Source organism: Oncorhynchus tshawytscha, linkage group LG10 (genome assembly GCF_018296145.1).
Source record: "Oncorhynchus tshawytscha isolate Ot180627B linkage group LG10, Otsh_v2.0, whole genome shotgun sequence".
Taxonomy (NCBI): Eukaryota; Metazoa; Chordata; class Actinopteri; order Salmoniformes; family Salmonidae; genus Oncorhynchus; species Oncorhynchus tshawytscha.
Genome location: NC_056438.1, coordinates 14865416 through 14888767, shown reverse-complemented (window position 1 = coordinate 14888767; position 23352 = coordinate 14865416). Strand labels below are relative to the sequence as shown.

Genomic DNA, 23352 nt, shown 5'->3' with positions numbered 1-23352 from the left:
GGAACTGTCTATCACAGTATAAAGAATATTGTTTACATACATCTTGTCAGTTCTCCGTTTTGTGCTGCGTGGTGGGACAGAGAGCCCGTATATACGAAAATTGCATTTACCACTTATTGCTTGGCTGATAAAAAAATACATAGTATAAAATCGGTGACTCATTTTCATATTTATCCTGATACCAGATTCGAATTGACGCAATTCCAACACTAAGAATTAAGGAAATGTTCCTTTAGTTTAGATTTTACTTCCTGGTCCCATTGTTAGTTTCCCCATCATACCACCTGACAATTGTTGTTACTTGCCTGGTTATTGGCAGAGATTGCAGCCAGACAACATTCTCCTTTCTCCGGTCCTGTGTTTATTTGCTAGTACTTTCAGTTCATTATTTTATGATGTGAAGCACTTTGTTACTTGTATTCAAAGCACTATATACACATTTTGTATGAGAATAACTTAACAGAAGACTGGTCATGCTAGACCAACACAGAAGTGAACACTGTAGCATAGAGAATGGTTCATCAACCTGTTATTAATAGGCAGCATTGACAGTGACACTCAAATGAATGAAAAAGACAGAATAACCACTATTTTTTTTAAATTTTATTACAAAAACATCAGGATTTTTAATTAACAATTCAACAGTCTACCTATCCAGGATTAACAGAAAGATGGAGGAAAGTGGTGGGGAAATTAGAGACATTGTGAGGTTCTTGAGCATCAGTAAGTCTGTACAAACCCCCATAAAAAAAGGAATTGGGAAACGGATTTGATATCTGCTCCCCCCCACATCAATCGCTCTCAACAAATAAACAATGTCCAAGAAGGATAGAACGGTAGAAAGGAGGAATGGAAGATTATTTGTTTAGACTAAATCTTGTAAAAATGCTTAGCAGAAGATACTGTATCATCACTGCTTACTATATTGGTTTAGAAACAATTTAACAGAAAAACAACAGTTTACAATTAAAACCCTTTCAAAACACACACACACACACACACACACACACACACACACACAGCCCTTGGAAACAGGGGAATGAGTTGCCAAAGGAATGAACCGTCTACGGCCAGGTACGATATGCCCATTTAATCACGACACTCACGGCCTAATACAAACGCATGGGGGTGCTACTACCTCTATATACACATCGTATAGTGTGTGTGTGTGTGTGTGTGTGTGTGTGTGTGTGTGTGTGCGCGTATGAGAGAAAGACGAAGGGAAATGACAGAGCCAAGATGAATTAGAGGAGAGGGGGATTGAATCAACAATGTTTTTGGCAGTGTATGCGTAGGTGAGACAGTCTGGTGGTGGTGCCATTCAGTGGCGGCGTTTCTTCTTGGCGCTGGGAGGCGGGGCTGACGAGCGACCCTTCCGCTTAGCCGACGAGGTCTCCTCCGCGTCCTCATAGTGAGACTCTTTGTCGGCTAGGAGAGGAGGCGCGAGACACACTCAATACCAAAACATTTGAAACTGATTTCACATTACAGGAAGAGTCAATATCAAACACAGGGACAAAAATGTCATAGGTCAGCGAAGAAGTTCCAATTCACATCGGATAACCAAGATGGATTATTTTCCAGTGTTCCTTTACCATGGAGCAGCAAGCGATGGTACCTCTTGCTTCAGGGATTGTAAGCTAGGTTTCTCCCTTCTTGGGGAGAATGTAGAGTAGACTCACCTTTCCTGGCCTCCTCTTCCAACTCATCCCAGTCTTTACCGCTCTCCTCTTCACTGCCCAGCGACGCACTGTAGTCTGAAATACACACGGCCACACACACTGCTAAGTCTCTATGTGTGTGTGTGTGTGTGTGTGTTACAGTGTGTGTTACAGTGTGTCTGTGTGTCTGTCTCAACATGACTTCTTACCATTACCGGAGTCCTCGCTCTCCGAGTCATAATCTTCATCACTGTCTTCCTCCTCTGCCTCACTCTCGTCTGCCGAGGGGTTAAATGTCTCGTCTTCCCCCGACTCAGAGTCATCCTCTGCTCCTTCCCCCTGAGACAGATGGAGAGAGAAATACATTTGTCCAACATCTTCATTTTAACACCGTTTTGTGTCTTGCAATAACACACACACACACCTCGCTCTCCGGGTCTAAGAAAGACCAGCCCCCCTGTTCAAAGAAGCCCTCTGGATCATCCACTATAGTCTTCATGATCTTAGTCCAGTTCAGAGACTGGACCCCCTCTGTGTACTTGATATCACAGGAACTGGACAGAGAGAGAGACAGAGCGCGAGAGACACAGAGAGAGAGAGGTGGGGTGGAGAGAGATGGGGGGTGGAGAGAGAGAGGGGGGGATACAGAGGAGAACGAGACAGGTATTTAAAGTATTTATTTATTTTGAGGAGCAACACTTGGTAAAACTCTACTAAAACACAAACAATTTAAAATCTAATTCCTTTCCCCCAAAAACAAATTCACAGTTAAAAAGGAGGAGGCTAAATCCATAAAGTGATTGGTTGATGGCTATATGACATTTAGCAGACACTTAATCCAGAGCGTTTTACAGATGTGCTTACATTTTCGTATTGGTTGCAGATCTGAAATCAAACCCACGACTTTAGCGTTGCGAGTGCCACACTACCAACTGAGCCACACGGATCCAGTCGACTTCAGCCCCTCCTTGATGGGGTCGAGTGAGTTGACAGACCGGCTAATAAGTTGATTGGTTAAGGTATTTATTAGTTAATTGATGTACTTCAGCCCCTCCTTGATGGGGTCCAGTGAGTGGACTGACTAATTGGTTAATCCGTAGATTCATGGAGTAGCCAGCCAAACAAAAGAAAAGTAGCCAGGGGGTATGTCCCCTGAATTTGAGGGGCAGAACAAGGTCCATTTGTGGTGGCATCTGGTACATTCTAATGCCTTGATTCCATCCGAAATGCACAGCTAAATTATTAAATAGTTTAACAACTTTACCTCCCAGATTGGTAAGATGAGTTGTGGCATTCAGTAGAAAGACTACAATTAAAATGACTGAAAATGTGTGCATTCAGTGTGTTACTTGTTTTGGATATAGTAGAGGCCAAGACCTACATGATCAGGACTATTTTGTAAGGAAGAGAACCTTTAACATTAAACCAGTTCTCTTGAAATTAAAAGTAATATTTATTTTTACTGCAAAATATGAATTGCCACAATGCTTGTTTTTTTAAAATGATGTATGTTATTGGATCTACTGCTGTCGACACCTAGGATAAAGAAACCAATGTCATTTTGTAATTTGGGTGAACTACCACTAAGAGTTTGGCCTGTCAATCACTGTGGGTGGAATTTTTAGATGACGGGGCAGGATGTTTGTGAGTCAGAGTTAGTAGGGTTTCAGACCTGTCAATCAATCACTGTGGGTGGGACTTTGAGGAAAGGCAGTAGATTAGTAATCTAGTCAGAAAAACTAGTCTAGGTTAATTGATGTACTTACTTGAGCCACTCCTTGATGGGGTCCAGTGAGTTGACGGGCACGGCGTTGATCATGGTGACCTTCTTGCTGTAGTCCTTGTAGACGATGACCACGTCAAAGTTCTTCAGGTGGAACTGAACACGCTCAAAATGAACCAGCTCAACCTCATCCAGAGTCACCACAAACGGAGGCTGGGGAAGGAGAGAGGACGGGGAAGGAGAGGGAGGATGGAATGAAAACAGACTGCTGAGAGCATGTCCCTTTTAACATACTAAGGATTTTATTATTAGATCTGTAGTCAAATATCTGCCTCAAGGCCTAACTTGGTTTAAAACACATGGGAGTAAGCAAGCAGTGCTGCTGGCTATATCAGGGAAGGTGTTGTACTACTACTACTACTAAACACTAGCAGCAGTAGCAGTAACAGTACTAGCAGCAGTAGCAGTACTAGCAGCAGGAGCAGTACTAGCAGCAGGAGCAGTAACAGTACTAGCAGCAATAACAGTACTAGCGGCAGGAGCAGTAACAGTACTAGCAGCAGGAGCAGTAACAGTACTAGCAGCAATAACAGTACTAGCGGCAGGAGCAATAACAGTACTAGCGGCAGTAACAGTACTAGCGGCAGTAGCAGTACTAGCGGCAGTAACAGTACTAGCGGCAGTAACAGTACTAGCGGCAGTAACAGTACTAGCGGCAGTAACAGTACTAGCGGCAGTAACAGTACTAGCAGCAGTAACAGTACTAGCAGCAGGAGCAGTAACAGTACTAGCAGCAATAACAGTACTAGCGGCAGGAGCAATAACAGTACTAGCAGCAGGAGCAGTAACAGTACTAGCAGCAGGAGCAATAACAGTACTAGCAGCAGGAGCAGTACTAGCAGCAGGAGCAGTAACAGTACTAGCGGCAGGAGCAATAACAGTACTAGCGGCAGGAGCAATAACAGTACTAGCAGCAGGAGCAGTAACAGTACTAGCAGCAGTAACAGTACTAGCAGCAGGAGCAGTAACAGTACTAGCAGCAATAACAGTACTAGCAGCAATAGCAGTACTAGCGGCAGTAACAGTACTAGCGGCAGTAACAGTACTAGCGGCAGTAACAGTACTAGCGGCAGTAACAGTACTAGCAGCAGTAACAGTACTAGCAGCAGGAGCAGTAACAGTACTAGCAGCAATAACAGGAGGCAGGAGCAATAACAGTACTAGCAGCAGTAACAGTACTAGCGGCAGTAGCAGTACTAGCGGCAGTAACAGTACTAGCGGCAGTAACAGTACTAGCGGCAGTAACAGTACTAGCGGCAGTACTAGCGGCAGTAACAGTACTAGCGGCAGTAACAGTACTAGCGGCAGTAACAGTACTAGCGGCAGTAACAGTACTAGCGGCAGTAACAGTACTAGCGGCAGTAACAGTACTAGCGGCAGTAACAGTACTAGCGGCAGTAACAGTACTAGCGGCAGTAACAGTACTAGCGGCAGGAGCAGTACTAGCGGCAGGAGCAGTACTAGCGGCAGGAGCAGTACTAGCAGCAGGAGCAGTAACAGTACTAGCAGCAGTAACAGTACTAGCAGTCAGTGACAGTACTAGCAGCAGTAACAGTACTAGCAGCAGTAGCGGTACTAGCAGCAGTAACAGTACTAGCAGCAGTAACAGTACTAGCAGCAGTAACAGTACTAACAGCAGTAACAGTACTAGCAGCAGTAACAGTACTAGCAGCAGTAACAGTACTAGCAGCAGTAACAGTACTAGCAACAGGAGCAGGAGCAGTACTAGCAGCAGTAACAGTACTAGCAGCAGGAGCGGTAACAGTACTAGCGGCAGGAGCAGTAACAGTACTAGCAACAGGAGCAGGAGCAGTACTAGCAGCAGTAACAGTACTAGCAGCAGGAGCGGTAACAGTACTAGCGGCAGGAGCAGTAACAGTACTAGCAACAGGAGCAGTACTAGCAGCAGTAACAGTACTAGCAGCAGGAGCGGTAACAGTACTAGCGGCAGGAGCAGTAACAGTACTAGCAGCAGGAGCAGTAACAGTACTAGCAGCAGGAGCAGTAACAGCAGCAGGAGCAGTACTAGCAGCAGGAGCAGTAACAGCAGCAGGAGCAGTAACAGTACTAGCAGTAACAGTACTAGCAGCAGGAGCAGTAACAGTACTAGCAGCAGGAGCAGTAACAGTACTAGCAGCAGGAGCAGTAACAGTAACAGCAGCAGGAGCAGTAACAGCAGCAGGAGCAGTAACAGCAGCAGGAGCAGTAACAGCAGCAGGAGCAGTAACAGTACTAGCAGTAACAGTACTAGCAGCAGGAGCAGTAACAGTACTAGCAGTAACAGTACTAGCAGCAGGAGCAGTAACAGTACTAGCAGCAGGAGCAGTAACAGTACTAGCAGCAGGAGCAGTAACAGTACTAGCAGCAGGAGCAGTAACAGTACTAGCAGCAGGAGCAGTAACAGTACTAGCAGCAGGAGCAGTAACAGTACTAGCAGCAGGAGCAGTAACAGTACTAGCAGCAGGAGCAGTAACAGTACTAGCAGCAGGAGCAGTAACAGTACTAGCAGCAGGAGCAGTAACAGTACTAGCAGCAGGAGCAGTAACAGTACTAGCAGCAGGAGCAGTAACAGTACTAGCAGGCACTCACCCACTCAGTGGTGTTACACAGGGAACTGGAGGTGGGCTGCAGCAGACAGGTACTCCTGTAGGGGGCGCCCTGGAACCTGAACACACACAGTAACTTCAACAGTTTCATACAGTTCATTACTTGAACACCCAACTCTGCGCTTAAAGGAAAGAGTCACCCATCATATGATGCAAAACTCAGCCATCGCTCAGATACACATTAAAACATGAAATGTCCTCGGGAATCAATAGAACATCACTCAGAGGCACAAAAAGTATACAAAATTCTAAGTGGGTGAATGTTTCCTTTAAATACTCACTTTCTCAAAATGACTTAACCCTGTCAATATCCCTCCGATCAATTTCCTCCACCCCCCCCTCCCTCATACCCGAGGTCTCGGAAGGGCACTTCGAACTCCAGCTCCTCCTTGGTGAGGGTCTCCACCTTCTCGATGAAGTTCTTGAAGGCAGACTTGAGCTTGTGTCTCATCTCCCTCTCCATCTGCTCGGCGTACAGGTCGTCGCGGTCGTGCATGTGCTGGTGCTTGCCCAGGTCTGTGGTGATCTCACCCACCTAAGAGATAAGGTAGGATGAGACAATATTAAGACAATATAATAAGGTAAGATAAAACATAGGATAACAACTTTATTTAATCTCATATTTACCTCTGTGTAGAACTGCACGTCTGTGTGACGCTTCTTACCAAACATGATGGCGTTCTGATGGAGGACGAGAGGGGTGGGATTAGTCAAAATGGACACACAAACACACATCTAAACTAAATCAAGACCACTCCAAGTGCCACGGGGGAAAGCATAGACCCAAATACCCACAGCTTGATTACAAATGCATAGAAAGTCAGACATCTTGTACTTAGCCTAAGGTCACACACACCTTGAGGTGGAAGTGTAGTCAGACATCTTGTACTTAGCCTAAGGTCACACACACACCTTGAGGTGGAAGTGCAGTACGATGATCATTTCTCCGTCACAGGGCTGGAAGAGGGAGTGTTTAATGTTGTTGTAGAGAATGTCCACTTTGTCCCCACGGACGGACGTGAAACGGAAACCTGGACAGACAGACGTGTTATTTACCAGGTTCTGTCCTGGACAGACAGACATGTTGTTTACCGGGTTCGTTGAGGCTGGAGGGACACACTTTTCCCAACTAGACCCCACTTTTTAGAGAAAAATACACTTACTACGACTGATATGTAGTTGTCTCACCCAGCCATCTTAAGATGGATGCATTTCCTGTAAGTCACTCTGGGTAAGAGAGTCAGCTAAATGACAAATGTTGATTGAGAGCACACAGCATTCTTAGTCTTTACAGCAACACTGATCTGCGAAGAACCTCAACCATTCTCTCTTTCCCCTCTGTTCGTTCCTCCATTCTTCTCCTCCTCTCTCAATTCCTTGTTAATGGAACCTTTTCCTCACCGTTGGTATGGGCCTCCAGCGACCCCTGCATCCTCTTCTGGGCGATGTTGGGTCTGATGTAGAGGTCTTTGAGTTTGGGGTTGGAGCGGTTCAGGTTGATGACCAGAGAGTCCTGCTTGACGATGCCCTCCTTCTCCTTCTCCTCAGCCTCCCGGGTCTTATAGCGCTTCTGCACCTCCTTGATGATGCGGAAGGCGTTCTGTAGGTTAGTGGACGGGACTGTTGGGTCGCCAGGCGCCTTGAGGTTCGACGCCCGGTAGGTACTGAGGGTGGGGGGGAAAATATGAGCAACGTCAGACACAGCAGCAGGTGGATAAAGATGGATACAACACACACACACGGACTATCAGTCCATCTGCTTGATAGTTGACAACAGTGAAACATGCAGTACATGGGCACTCAGACACACATTTCTTTGACAAAGGTGGCATCAGGGTTGGGGAAGATGTTGCCCTCGTTGCGTCCCAGAGAGCTGCCGGGAACATAGAAGTTTATCCTCAGGTACGTCCAGTCTCCTTCCACAGACGAACTGATGTTCTACACAGACAGAGGGACACAGAAATGTTTTTTATTTAATTTTTTATCCTCAGATAGGTATAGTCTCAAATTCAGTCAAATTGTGATTCGTGTCTGTGTGTGAGAGGTGTACCTTGATGGTAGCGATATGGAAAGGGGTGGCGATACCGAAGACAGGCATAACAACCGTCTCATATTTCTTGTCGATGAAAATCTTCATGTCTCTAATATCTTTCTCTCGAGGCATCTGAGAGCCGTTCTTGTAGGAGACATTGGACTTTCTGGACCTGGAAAAGAGAAGGAAACACTGCATTTAATAATTTAATTCATTGGTGACGTCACACATTTTTGGAAAGACGATCTACATAAACATAGGGAGTGAAATCATGAATTATTTAATCATGCAAATGTATGTTCTAGTTGTTTTCTACGAAAGATAATTTAGACCAACATTAGAAATCTCGTTCTTCCTATAAATACTATAAATATCTCGTAATTCTCTCGTTCTTCCACCTCTCCCCAATCATGTAGATTCTACCACCTCTCCTCCTCCGTTCCATTCCACTCCTTTAACGGTTACCAGCCTCCTCTCATTCTGGTCTCCCATCTCCCTCCAATTATTATACCATCATCCCTTCTCCTCCTCTTTTCCCCTCGTTCACTCACTTCTGGACCTGTTGCTCTCCTTTCTGTTCTGTCAGACGTCTCTTGGCCTCCTCGTTCACCTGATTGGCCAGCTCCTTCTGGTGAGCCCGCCTCTTCTCCTCTGCAGTCATCTCGTTCTGCCCAAATAAATAAGTTACTCACATTCTGACCAATCAAAAAGACAGCGTTTCAGCTCATACACACAAACTGAGATGGTGTAAGTATAGTGAATTTCTCTCAAGCACATACACAGACACACCCACCCTAGTCCTGTCCTGGAGTAAAGCTTGTCCACGCGCTCCCTTCCCCAGTAGTTCCTCTGCATCGTCAGCATCTTCCTCATCATCTTCCTCCTCATCGTTCTGTCAAGAAGAAACAAATCGTATTTTGGGGGGGGCTAAATTGGGTAGTTTGGGTCCTGGATACTGATTGGCCGAAACAGTATTTCAGCCACGTGTATGTCAGACAATATACCACAGGCCTTGTTGCTTAAATATAAACAGAGGACATAGAGCCCTAACTAAACATTTAAAATAGATATGAATCTTTCAGGGTTTGTGAGGGAGAGAACGAATCAAGAAGCAGAGAGAGACGGCGGACATCTTTCGTACCTTTAGGAAGATTCCGACGTTCTTTATCTTCTTCTTGACCGGAGTGAGAACTGTCGCTGGATCATCCTTAAAGATATACATTATACGTGTTTCTTTACTGCCATCACTGAGCGAATATCACAACCCAAATGTGATTGATAGATAACAGTGACTGTCAAACATATAGTTAAAAATAAATAAAAATAAAGAGTTTGAAATATATCCTACTTTGTTGATCTGTATATTCTATGAACAGGGAGCATTTCTTCCTTCCTCTCTCCTACCTCATTGATCTGTACAGAGTCTCCTATGAACAGGGCGTATTTCTTCTGCTCCTCCTTCTTCCCCTCCTTATTCACCAGGTCAGCGAAACCCAGGCTGATGCTCAGTACCATGCCTGTAAAACACACAACACACAGTGATGAGTGTCCGCTCTACACACCATTTAAAATGGCCTCTGTATGAGACACTCACAAAACACCATGTCTACAAAGTATCCTACTTATAGTCAGTAAGACACTACAGTGACTTGAGTGCTCACCTTTCTTCAGTTTGTACTGGTTCTTACTGTTCAGGACCAGGGAACCCTCTCTGAACTCTATCCCCATGGCAAATCTACAGCAGGGAGAGGACGCACAAAATCAACACATGATACATACTCTATCCTCAATAGGCTTGGGCAGTATACCGTAATATTTACCAGACAAATTGGCAGGTGGTTACACAGAGCATTTGGGAGCAGTTTTTTTAATTATTTTCTTCCCTATAGAATACAAAACCCATGTAAAAATTAAAAATAAATAAATGAGTGTCAGCTCTGGAAGAGAAAATATCTAACCTAGTGGAGAAAGCAGGTACTGTGTTCTGTGATTAATCTTCACTAGAATCTCTTTCAGAATGAAATGTGGCTGGTAAAGTAAGGGTATTCACCAGCTACTGCGGCTGGTGGACCAAAAGTACATGTCCCACCCTGTTTGAAAATAGCCACGGGATGGTATTTTCCAATACTGTTGAATCTATTTCTTTGAAGTTTTATAAAATACGTTTGTATATCTTTAAGTAAATACCTGCAGTCAAATGTAAACAAATTGCTGCACAAAACTAGAGACAAATAAGGTTTTTGTGCGTATGGAACATTTCTGGGATATTTTATTTCAGCTCATGAAAAATGGGACCAACACCCTGCGTTTATATTTTTGTTTAGGTGTAGATATGATAACCCGGAAGCCAGCCGCACCAATGTGTCGGAGGAAACACAGTACACCTAGCGACCTGGTCGATTGTGCGCCGCCCCATGGGTCTCCCGGTCGCGGCCGGCTGCGACAGAGCCTGGGCTCGAACCCAGAGTCTCTGGGGTCTCTGCGATGCAGTGCCTTAGACCACTGCGCCACCCGGTAGGCCTTGAGTAGCATTTTTGAGTTACTTGTATAAGTGTATTAGCTGGGATGTCTGTCCTGCAAATACTTCAGATAAGAGTCGCAGACTGTATATAGACAAGCGCACAGTAATTTATTGGGTAAACCACCAACGTGTTCGCATCACTATGCCTTCTTTTTATTTGTATTATTTAACTAGGCAAGTCAGTTACGAACAAATTCTTATTTACAGTGACGGCCTACCCCGGGCGATGCTTGGCCAATTGTGCGCCGCCTTATGGGACTCCCAATGACGGCCGGATGTGATGCAGCCTGGATTCGAACCAGGTACTACAGTGACGCCTCTTGCACTGAGATTCAGGGTGATCTTGAAGGCGGCACAGCCTACAGCTGACCACACAGCCTACAGCTGACCACACAGCCTACAGCTGACCACACAGCCTACAGCTGACCACACAGCCTACAGCTGACCACACAGCCTACAGCTGACCCGCCGTTAGTCAGCACATCGACCAACATTTTTGGGGTGTTCGCCAGCTCATGCTTTTTATTAGACTGCAAATACTCTAGGTCAGAGACTGTATAAAATGTACGCTATGCGCTCGTTAGCATTAAGTTATCATTCTCTATGGGATTTTACATGTACTTGTTAGCATAGCTAACTTTTAGATTGAAGAGGATCAGTGGGGTTTGAAAATAGTGTCCTTTGTGTTCATCGCTGGCATTACAGAATATCCCGGAATGGCACAAGGTCGGTACGAAGGTATGACAATCTACCGCCCAAGCCTAATGACCAATACAGGAGGCCATGTGTGTGAGAAGGTAAGTGTGTGTGTCCTACCCTAGGTTCCTGGTGAATTTGGCCGCCAGGTCTGGCTTCTCCTTCTTGACGTAGTCCAAAACGGCATTGTACACGTCGCAGATCTTTATACCTACAGAGAACAAGGTAAGAGGGAAAGAACTTGAAATAAAGTCAGGTTACGTAAATCATGTGTACTCTACCCCGTAAAACACAAACACCCTGCCTCTCCCTTCCATCCCTCACCGTGTTTGAGCTCTTTGAGTAGTTCCTCTTCCACCTGCAGTAGGAAGCTGTAGTTGTCCTGCATCTCCTGTGGGGGGTCCACCATCAGGGTCCGGACCAGGTTGGAGCAGTACGATTTGTAGCGGATCCCCATGGCACAGGTGATGGCCCCAAAGTGCATGTGGTTCTTATCGCTGAAGAGTTAGAGCAGTGTTATAAAAGGTGTTATAACGTCTTATGAGTCTGCAGTGACAGGTACTGTATGTGTGATACAGAAAGAAGTTGGTCTTTATCATCCAAATGGGTCACATTTTGGATTAACCCGTTAAGCACTGAAACTAGGTAAAAGAAATATACATCACAGTGGGGACGGTCGTTGAAGACGTCACCATGGAAGTGACACAACGACTAGGTTCCAGTTGAACAACGTTTACTCCGCAGTACATCAGCCATTACACTCAGGACAGGTCTTTCAACAGACTACCCGCACAGGCGCACTAACAACAGAGTGATAGCCCCGTAATAACAGAAATATAGGCATCCTTAAAACATGAACTTAACAATCTCCCACTTTTCTTTAGACAAATAAAACAAAATATTTAAAATGTCCCCAGTATTATTTAAGTTCCCCATTACAAATGGGTTGAGTGACAAGGTTTTTATTTGTATTACTCAAGTTGCCACTTTCCATTACTTTAGGAACACAAGACCGGATGCTCCGTTTTAGTCTGACAGTCAGCAGGCTGTTCCTTTGTGGTCGACCAGGAAAACAGCTTTGAGGTGTGGAATCACAGTTGTAGTAAAGGTCTGTGAGCCCCCCCCCAGATGAAGTCATCAACATGACAGGCAAGTAGTCCAGTCACATTGCAGTCTTGATCAAGCCAATAGAAGACTGCAGGATCCACTTGACATGTTTCCACCTGTACTCAGCATTGTTGCCTTCACTTTGTTGTACCAGTTGATAGATGCACCTGCCAGGCCATGTACACACTTTTTTTTTAGTTTCCAGTGTTCCTTCGCTCTTAGCTTCAGGCGGAGGTCAGATGTGACTGTCCCTTGACAGCTCCGTTCCCTGCAAAAACGCAGATTTGATGTCTATGGAATGAAGTTTCCATTTTCTCTGGAAGATCACCGTCAGCAGCAATCTGAGTGACTGAGGCACATGTCAGTGAGTCGTTTGGGAGTTCTTTAGCAGCCAGCTCCTCTAAACCTCTAGCCACTAGATGAGTCGCTTGGGCGTTCTTTAGCAGCCAGCTACTCAAAAACTCTAGCAACCAGACATGATTTTGGCACTATTCCGGTTAAGGGTACACACCCACCTTGTTGAGACATTTTTGTCCAATGTCTGACTTCCTCAAAACACTCAATTTTTCCTCCAATTACTGATCTAATATAGTTTAGCCGAGTCAAATGACACGTCTTTTGTTTCAAGTACATCATTTTGAATGTCATTCTGTTTCTCAATTTTCTATCGGATGAAATCAGATTATCTACAAGTGACAGGTCAGCTGGCCCTGTTGTACCAGAAAGTGTAGCTGGTTCAGAGTACTGCAGGTTGTACCAGTTCTGGTGTTTTTTGGCTTTTCCTGCTCGTCCAATGACTGTTGCTGTATGTGGAATACCACTTTCTCTGTCCATGTATTTAACAGTTTGTCCAGTTTTCAGACTGGAACAACCACGTTGTCTTAACACATATGTCGATGAACGTTTTTCCTAATTTGAACACAACAGTATTACCTGTCATGGTTGAAGGTCTCTGCTCCATTTCCTGTGTCAGTTTCAGTGTCCGTATCATTGGATCCGACATCTGGTAGGTTTGTGTCTGTTAATGCATCCTTTTTGTTATTTTCAGTGGGAGGCTGATTCTCAGCAACAGCCCCTACATCTTGTTGATCAATTTACTTTCCGTAATCTTGAGTGATGCAACCTGACAATGGTGCCTCCGTGTCTCACAAATATCACGACACCATCTTGGCCAATGACTACTCCCGGTCCTTTCCACTCTTGACAGTCAACTCATGTGTAGTGTACTTTGTTTCCAGTCTCATATTACTCATCTGCGGGACATAGCGGTTTCCTCAGAGCCCTGTGAATTCTCTCTGAACACTCTGCTTCAGTGAACGCTTTTCTCACTGCATGTAGTGCTGAAAGGTGCTGTCCCACCCCCATGCCCTCACACTGGTCCCTTCTAGTGCTGAAAGGTGCTGTCCCACCCCCATGCCCTCACACTGGTCCCTTCTAGTGCTGAAAGGTGCTGTCCCACCCCATGCCCTCACACTGGTCCCTTCTAGTGCTGAAAGGTGCTGTCCCACCCCATGCCCTCACACTGGTCCCTTCTAGTGCTGAAAGGTGCTGTCCCACCCCCATGCCCTCACACTGGTCCCTTCTAGTGCTGAAAGGTGCTGTCCCACCCCCATGCCCTCACACTGGTCCCTTCTAGTGCTGAAAGGTGCTGTCCCACCCCATGCCCTCACACTGGTCCCTTCTAGTGCTGAAAGGTGCTGTCCCACCCCCATGCCCTCACACTGGTCCCTTCTAGTGCTGAAAGGTGCTGTCCCACCCCCATGCCCTCACACTGGTCCCTTCTAGTGCTGAAAGGTGCTGTCCCACCCCCATGCCCTCACACTGGTCCCTTCTAGTGCTGAAAGGTGCTGTCCCACCCCCATGCCCTCACACTGGTCCCTTCTAGTGCTGAAAGGTGCTGTCCCACCCCCATGCCCTCACACTGGTCCCTTCTAGTGCTGAAAGGTGCTGTCCCACCCCCATCCCACTGGTCCCTTCTAGTGCTGAAAGGTGCTGTCCCACCCCCATGCCCTCACACTGGTCCCTTCTAGTGCTGAAAGGTGCTGTCCCACCCCCTGCCCTCATGCCCTCACACTGGTCCCTTCTAGTGCTGAAAGGTGCTGTCCCACCCCCATGCCCTCACACTGGTCCCTTCTAGTGCTGAAAGGTGCTGTCCCACCCCCATGCCCTCACACTGGTCCCTTCTAGTGCTGAAAGGTGCTGTCCCACCCCCATGCCCTCACACTGGTCCCTTCTAGTGCTGAAAGGTGCTGTCCCACCCCCATGCCCTCACACTGGTCCCTTCTAGTGCTGAAAGGTGCTGTCCCACCCCCTGCCCTCACACTGGTCCCTTCTAGTGCTGAAAGGTGCTGTCCCACCCCCATGCCCTGACACTGGTCCCTTCTAGTGCTGAAAGGTGCTGTCCCACCCCATGCCCTCACACTGGTCCCTTCTAGTGCTGAAACCCCCATGCCCTCACACTGGTCCCTTCTAGTGCTGAAAGGTGCTGTCCCACCCCCATGCCCTCACACTGGTCCCTTCTAGTGCTGAAAGGTGCTGTCCCACCCCCATGCCCTCACACTATTCCCTTCTAGTGCTGAAAGGTGCTGTCCCACCCCCCTGCACTCACACTGGTCCCTTTTAGTGCTGGTGGCTTGTCAACCAGTACAGAGGGAAGATTAGGGTTCTGCCCCAACACTAGTTGCTATGGGCTGTAACTATGAACATTGTGCATTGAGTTTCTTGCCATCAAAGTCCAATCTAGGGCTGTTTTCCAGTCACATCCATTGTCTTGCTTCACTTTCAGCATGATCTCTGTGTGTTTGATTGTCTCTCTCCAGAAGTCCATTGCTCCATGGACTGTATACTCTACAGTTGTCTTTACTTCCATGTTGAATTTCTTTGCCATTTATCTTATTTCATTATTATTGAATTCTCCTCCATTGTGTCACTGTACAATTTCTGGGGCGGGCCATGCACACTTAACCAGGAGTGAATGAAGTGCTTGACCATTTCACTGGGTTTCTATGTATCCACAAGGCTTCCAGCACTGAAGCGTGTGAAGTGGTGGGTTATGTGACGGTACCACACACTTGGTCCAGGCTCATGTAGTTCTACAGCCACTGTTTCATTGCACTTGGAAGCCAGTGGCAAACCAACAGCTGGTTTGGGCTTAGGTTTGCTGTATTTCTGACATGTCTCACAACTGTTAACTATCTGCAGTAGAATGGAAATAATCTCATCATTATTCCCTGAACTGTGGAGTCATTTCTGAAGTCTGTCAGCTGTAGCATGTCCAAAGTGTTTGTGAAGTTAACAATACTTTGTGTTTCTGTGTTCGTCAGAATCTAATTTTTACATGGACTCTGACGTCTGTCTAAAAATGTTTACACAATAGTGGGCCGATGTAGTAAGTTCAAGGGTCACTGGTTGTTTAAACATCACTGTAGTGTCATTTTCCATGTCTAGTACAGCCCCTGCCTTCTTGAGGGAAACTTTTCTTAATAGTAAGGGGATATCTGTATGGACCACCTCTGTTTCGATGTCTCTTAGTCTGACCAATGTTTACTGGTATCTTAAACTCTTGGTAGAATGGACAATTCTCCCATCTTCAAATTTGAAAGCTATGTTGCTTGGTGTGTCAGTCATATTTTGTACTTCTTTCATTATTAGTTCACTGGCAACGCTATCAAGCCATTTTGCGCCACACACTGTCCGTGTCCATGCAGTATCACTCACAGCGGAACCTAAGGATTCAACTATAAAGATCTCAAAAGCAGATTAGTTTGAAAACAGTGTAATGGTACACTGCTCTCTCTCTGTGTTTACATTTTCCTCTGTTAGTTTAACGGGTTCATTTTTACGAGGACAGTCTTTAACCCAATGGTAAGTGCTCTGACAAATAGCATATTTTGATCTCCTTTCATATCTGTCAAGTGGATTTGTGCTTGGCAATGGCGCCCTCGTCTGGTTGTCTTGAGAACGTGACTTGTTGGCACCTTTTCTCTGCTGCTCAGTGTAATATTCTGCGTCCCTCACTTGCATTCCATCAGTCTTTCCATCAAAAATCATTTTTAGTGCCGACTTCAATGACGCAAAGGTCAGCACAGTACAAGCAGTCAAAGCCAACTGTTCCCCCTACCATCCAGACAGGCAGTAGTATCTAGCAACTTGAAAGCTGACGCTGCATCCGGGAGAATGTCGCACTTGCGCATCCTATTGTACCTCTGTTCCAAATCAATTATGTAGTCCGTCATCGCAACCCGAAATGTCTCTACACGGTCAACGTTTGAATATGCCTCGTAGGCACGGTCTTTCTCTTCTTTACACACAGAATCCAGTGCTCTGATCTAAGTTCCCATACCGTCATCCTTGTTCAAATCCTCCACGAATATTTCCATTGCTGTATCTCTTGCTTTTCCCTCTAACATTGCAGTTATTAGCCATCATCTGCTACCAATGTTAACTCAAAATGACAACGACTAGGCTCCAGTTGAACAACGTTTACTGCACATCGTCGCCATTACACTCAGGTCCATCAACTGAGACTCCTGTGCATGAGCACTAATAACAGAGTGATAGCACAGTAATATCAGAAATATAGGGATACTTAAAATATGAACATAACAGGAAGCAGCTGTTCACCTGACGACGCTGAACTTGAGGCTGTAGTTGCCCCCACTCTGAATAATGGGGGGGTAACACATCTCGACCGTGGAGGGGTCTGCTCCCCCCAGATACTTCTTCTCCTCGATTGCCTTCTCCACAGACTCAGCCAGCTTACTGTGGCGCACCTTCTGTTAGGGAACAGAGGAGAGAACACATTCAGGAAGCAATGCTTTGTTTCTGTCATCTTGGGGACAAAATGAGATGGTTCAAAACTATTTGGACATGCAGTCTAGATCTTAAATTGGTAGTGGGTCAGTCTGGCCCAATTTGACTGCACCTGCCTGAATGATAACAGTGGCTTTCCAGGATGGCTATATCATATGAATGTGGTTGCTGGGATGTTTCACCCGTCTACAGGCCATGGAGGAGCGGATAATGAGCGTGACTACAAAGCCTACCTCGTCTGCGTCCACGATCTCCATGACCCGCTCCTTGAAGAACTTGGAGTAGACGTCGCTGGTGACGGCTGCAGCCTTCCTCATCAGAGCCAGTTCCCCATCCTCCTTCACGGCAATGGTGTAGGCCACCACTGCACTGATGTCCACCTGGGGGGAGGTGAGAGAGAGATGGAGGCAGGGAGAGCCCATAAGGATTGTGACCTGTTGCAGACCAATAACTAGCTACATGCGAGTCTCTATTTAATGCAACACTGCCTCCCGCCACAGACCAGCTACCCACCATTCTGCAAATTGATACCACATGGAAACAATGATATTTTATTATCAACCCATCTCACCCCTCCCTTCCTCCGTCCCTTTTTCCCCACATTCCTCCTTCCGCTCACCTTCTCCAGGCCCTCGGCAGTGATCATGTCGTTCCAGCTCTTCATGTACTCGCCGGGGAACTTGTCCTTGCTGAACACACCTACAGTCTTGCCCTCCCTACTGGCCCTGATCGCCTCCACCATCTTCTCAAAGTTAACCTTGTTGCTCTCGTTCTGAGGGAAGGAGGGGGAGAGTAGTGTTAAAGCGTTATCCTTCTGCTCAAACACATTGACATGAGTGCATGCACTCACACACACTTTCAAACACACGAACGGTCACACCAACTTCTTGTGCCACACACATTAAAAGAACTGTCCTGAAATGGGGGAATACGCATTGACAGCGAATCAGGGATAGAACATCCCGAGTCCACCAATCAACGCTTACCTTTTCCCTGATGAGCAGTGTGATTGGTGGAACCCCGTTGGCGTTCTCATTGCCCTTGGTTACAGCCACCTGTTTAAGGAACTCCACCTTCTTTTTGCTAGCCAGGAAGATGATCTTAGACTCACAGAACACCATGATGGTGTCTGTCAGCTCATAACCAAACAGCCATGTCTGGAGAGGAAGGATGAGAGGGTATATGAATTACTCTATGCAATATGCTTATGCTGGAGTGTAAACTACCGAGGTTTCTTCAGAACAGAAGCCATAACACATACAGTGCATTCTGACCACCTTCCCCCATTTTCCAATTTGTTACATTACAACCTTATTCTAAAATGGATTTACATTTTTTTTAACCCTCAATCAACAAAGCAAAAACAGTAAAAAACTGAAATACCTTACTTAAGTAAATATTCAGACCCTTTGCTATGACTCGAAATTGAACTCAGGTGCCTCCTATTTCTATCGATCATCCTTGAGATGTTTCTACAACTTGATGTTTCTTGAACTTGGATGTGATTTGGAAAGGGACACACCTGTCTATATAAAAAGGTCCCACAGTTGACAGTGCATGTCAGAGCAAAAACAAAGCCATGAGGTCGAAGGAATCGTCTGTAGAGCCCCGACACAGGATTGTGTCGAAGCACAGATCTGAGGAAGGGTCCCAAAAATTGTCTGCAGCATTGAAGGTCCCCAAGAACATGCTGGCCTCCATTCTTAAATGGAAGAAGTTTGGAACCACCAAGACTTCCTCGAGCTGGCCGCCCCAGCCAGACTGCGCAATCTGGGGAGAAGGGCCTTGGTGTGGGCGATGACCAAGAACCCGATGGTCACTCTGACAGAGCTCCAGAGTTCCTCTGTGGCGATGGGAGAAACTTCCAGGAGGACAACCATCTCTGCAGCACTCCACCAATCAGGCCTTTATGGTGTTGGCCAGACAGAAGACACTCCTCTGTAAAAGGCAGATGACAGCCTGCTTGGAGTTTCCCAAAAGGAACCTAAAGGACTCTCAGAACATGAGAAACAATATTCACTGTTCTTATGAAACCAAGATTGAACTCTTTAGCCTGAATGCCAAACATCATGTCTGGTGGAAACCTGGCACCCTCCCCATGGTTAGGCATGGTGGTGGCAGCATCATGCTGTGGGGATGTTTTTCAGCAGCAGGGACTGGGAGACTAGTCAGGATCAAGGGAAAGATGAACAGAGAAGAGTACAGAGCGATCTTTGATGAAGCCCTGAGTGCTCTGGAGCAGGTTCTCAGACTGGGGTGAAGGTTCACCTTCCAACAGGACAACAACCCTATGCACACAGCCAAGACAACACAGGAGTGGCTTTGGGACAAGTCTCCGAATGTCCTTGAGTGGCCCAGCTAGAGCTCGGACTTGAACCCGATCAAACATCTCCAGAGAGACTGTAAAATAGCTGTGCAGCAACGCTCCCCATCCAACCTGATCAAGCTTGAAGATCTGCAGAGAAGAATGGGAGAAACTCCCCAAATACAGGAGTGCCAAGCTTGTAGTGTCATACCCAAGAAGACTTGAGCCTGTAATCGCTGCCAAAGGAACTCCAACAAAGTACTGAGAAAAGGGTCTGAATACTTACGTAAATATGTTCGGTTTTTACATTTGCAAAAATTTCTACACCAGTTTTTGCTTTGTCATTATGGGATAGTGTGTAGATTGAGGGGGGAATTTAAAAAATATATTATTTAGAATAAGACTAATGTAATTTAAAAAAAAGAAAGTCTAGGAGTCTGAATACTTTCTGAATGCACTTATACACAAGAACACAATTTTCTCTGATGAGCTCAGTCAGGAATAACTCCTGGATAGGGTTAAGTCCATGAGTTTTACCTGCAGGGCAGTGGATTTGGCATACACTATCTCTTCGTCCACCCCGACGGAGACCACCATGGCATCCACTTTGCCAAACTCATCTTCTCCTTTCTAATAGAGAAAAATAGATACTTGTTGATTAACATAGAAATGATTCACATTCTTCAAGCTAAGTCAACCAGTGAGCAAAAAGGTACAGTTAGCCATAGTCATGGTCGACACGTTGCTTGTTCTTTTTGAGTGTAGGTGATAAGTATGAATAAATGGAAAGTTAGCTAACCAGTTAAGAACATGTTAGCTAAAGTTGATAACTATATCTATTGCTTTATCTCAATGAAGATTGAGAGAAAGTTGCTAGTGAACTACTGGTTGGCATTCAAATGCAGATGATGAGATCAATTGTTGTGCCCTCAAAAGAAAAAAGTGCATGCAACAAATCAGTGCCTGCTTGGCGCGATGTAAAGCTAGTTAGCTACAGTAGCATGCTAGCTTGAAAATGTCAAACTTTGATGTTAGTTATGTGGACAAGAGGCAACTAGCTAGCAATCTGTCAAAACATTCCATGGTACTTTCTGACAACGTATTTTGGTGAAACTTCAGAATGAATTAATATTTTGCTGGACTGGCAACGTGCTAAAGTGGTTGTTCCACAAAGTGCCAGATATGGCTGGTTAGCTAGTTAACTATATATTAGCATAGCTAACGTTAACAGCCTGACTTGGTGGATAATATACAATGCATAATAAGTGGCCATGTTGTAACTATCATTTTTAGGATGTGTAATATCTCCTGAATGTATTCAATCTACAAGTGTTTCATAACTACATGTAAGTCTATATAATCAAATTGATCATTGCGGTTTGCGCTTCTGTAGCTACAAAACCAACCACGGCACTCACTCATGCTGAAAACAAAGTCAAAAAACGCACTTTAAAAACGTGGCTCCCCGCCGTGCCAGCATCTAGCTTTTACTAGTTTGATATACAAATATTTATATCGTGCTAATTACCTTCCAATTGCCATATAATCGCTTGATTCGGCGGTAGTACGCTTCCTTGTCCAAGTTTACCGCCATAGCGAGTATTTTACACCTTCAAACTCCAGCTCCTGGCTTCTCAGAGCAGCACAGGCCGAATGAGTGTGGTTGCTGTTTTCTCGCACTTTCCACGCCTTGAAACCTATATCAAAAGAGATGTTTCTTTCCTTCTCGATATATGCACGGTGGTTACGTTCAGTTCTCAAGATGTGCCTCTATGGTTGATATATTACCTTTTTTTTTTGTATATATTTTTTGAAATATATATATATATATATATATACACACATTAAAATACACCCGTTTTGTTAAAAATCGATACAAATATAAAATGCATAATTTTTCTTCTGATTAAAAATTATGTAACATCTAGCTGTTTTGTTGCCCACACTGGTGCCAAGCATAAACGACTCGAAATAATGAATACCCTCCCCCCTTCTCAGTTTTCCCCCTCCCTCCCCGTTGTTAGTCTGTCGGGCATGTTGATGTTTGATAGGTCAATTACCACACTCGCCCCTATAATGGCAACCACATTATTTTGATAAAATAGCGCCATGTGTTTATAAAATGCTGGTGATTTATATGCCACACGTGGTTTGCTTATGTTTTTCTCTTGACCCATGCCTTGATTTCTATCTTTATTGAACGTACATGTTTATTTTTATATCAGTGCATAAAATCGTTTGATGGAAGGGTTCTATTTGGGGTATTTCATGCATATTGTTACCAAAGACAGTACTCGTGTGTTGTTACACATAGTGTATCATTTATTTGTTTTACATTGCTCGACAGCGCCTCCCAAGGTACATCTGAAAACCCGCCTCCGTCGGATCGTGGCTGTGACCATGCGCTTTTTTCCCGCCACTGCATATTTTCCCGCCACCTCCAGAATTTAAAATTGCTGACACGTCACGCTGGAAACAAACGTATATTTAAAACAAGTTTTTGACATCACTGCAGAAACCTCTTCTCCTTGCCGCTGAAATGGGATGTGCAGGGATGGCTCTTGCAAAAAGTGATTTAAAAAATCATTAACTGGATTAGTTCATTTAATTTTCTGCAACTTTACCCCATTTCCCCCCCTTATTTTTTTTTACCTTTTAGGGATATAAACCAAAGCACACACAAATCTTACCTAATGATACATAAAGCATTATTTTTTCCATTAAACATTTATGATCATTAGTTGAAATTATCTACAAAAAAATAACCTTTTCATTCATTTCCTTTTTTTTATAAATATACATTAACATGTTAATGTCATTTTTGTTCCACATGCATAATGTAGTGATGACAACTAGTAAGTGATAATTCACAACCCATAATTTCCCTTTTACTAATGCAATGCCAAGTAAATCTATGGATGCACGTGGTAAAACCATATCAATATAATTACTATTGAATAGAATTTATATTAAATTGAGAATTCCCTTTATTGTTACAGTAGTGAATGGGGATGTCCTTTCTCGTAATTACATTTCAATGGTTAAAATACTCATTTCTTTATTTGCCGTCTTCATAAAGCATCTGAGTAAAAGTGCTGATCTAGGATCAGTTCAGCCTTTTAGATCCAAATTCACACGATCACATATGGGGGGGGACCTGATCCTAAATCAGCATTCCTACTCCGAGGCACTAAAACATTAAAAAAATATATATTCTCCCTTTCCTCGCCAGAAACACACTATATATACCTACAAAAGTATGTGGACACCACTTTACAATTACTGGGTTTGGCTATTTCAGCCACACCCAATGCTGACAGCCATGCAATCTCTAGGCAGGGTAGCCTAGTGGTTAGAGTGTTGGACTAGTAACCGAAAGGTTGCAAGTTCAAATCCCCGAGCTGACAAGGTACAAATCTGTCGTTCTGCCCCTGAACTGGCAGTTAACCCACTGTTCCTAGGCCGTCATTGAAAATAAGATTTTGTTCTTAACTGACTTGCCTAGTTAAATAAAGGTAAAAAAAAACAAAAACAAATAAAAAATAAACATTGGCAGTAGAATGGCCTTACTGAAGAGCTCAGTGACTTTCAACGTGGCACCGTCATAGGATGCCACCTTTCCAACAAGTCAGTAAGTCAAATTTCTGTCCTGCTAGAGCTGCTTTGGTCAACTGTAAGTGCTGTTATCGTGAAGTGGAAACGTATAGGAGCAACAACGACTCAGCCGCGAAGTGGTAGGCCACACAAGCTCACAGAACGGGACCCCAGAGTGCTGAAGCATCTAACGTGTAAAAATCGTATGTCCTCGGTTGCAACACTCACTACCGAG

The 23352-nt window shown here is 44.9% G+C and overlaps 1 protein-coding gene across 1 annotated transcript; it reads right to left on the bottom strand.

Annotated features, from left to right (window-relative positions):
• Nucleotides 1–581: 581 nt before the first annotated feature.
• LOC112259778 (FACT complex subunit SPT16-like) lies at nt 582–21487 on the bottom strand. The gene is made up of 25 exons (XM_042329474.1): nt 21052–21487; nt 20061–20153; nt 18205–18375; nt 17838–17990; nt 17452–17598; nt 17030–17181; nt 11624–11796; nt 11420–11510; nt 9744–9817; nt 9487–9599; nt 9224–9289; nt 8876–8974; nt 8634–8749; nt 8101–8254; nt 7861–7988; nt 7452–7714; nt 6963–7081; nt 6678–6731; nt 6401–6585; nt 6034–6109; nt 3428–3597; nt 2086–2215; nt 1871–2000; nt 1683–1757; nt 582–1428 (listed from the first exon to the last, which is right to left on the bottom strand). The coding sequence occupies exons 1-25, from the start codon at nt 21115–21117 to the stop codon at nt 1322–1324; spliced, it is 3105 nt and encodes a 1034-aa protein (XP_042185408.1). The 5' UTR covers nt 21118–21487; the 3' UTR covers nt 582–1321.
• Between the last annotated feature and the right edge of the window lie 1865 nt (nt 21488–23352).

Coding starts and splice junctions, on each gene's coding strand:
- LOC112259778 (XM_042329474.1), bottom strand. CDS start 21,117: ATGGCGGTAAACTTGGACAAGGAAGCGTACTACCGCCGAATCAAGCGA. Junction 3,598..6,033: donor TGTGTAACACCACTGAGTGG/GTGAGTGCCTGC, acceptor CTCCTTCCCCAG/CCTCCGTTTGTGGTGACTCT. Junction 1,429..1,682: donor GGAAGAGGAGGCCAGGAAAG/GTGAGTCTACTC, acceptor CTCCTCTCCTAG/CCGACAAAGAGTCTCACTAT.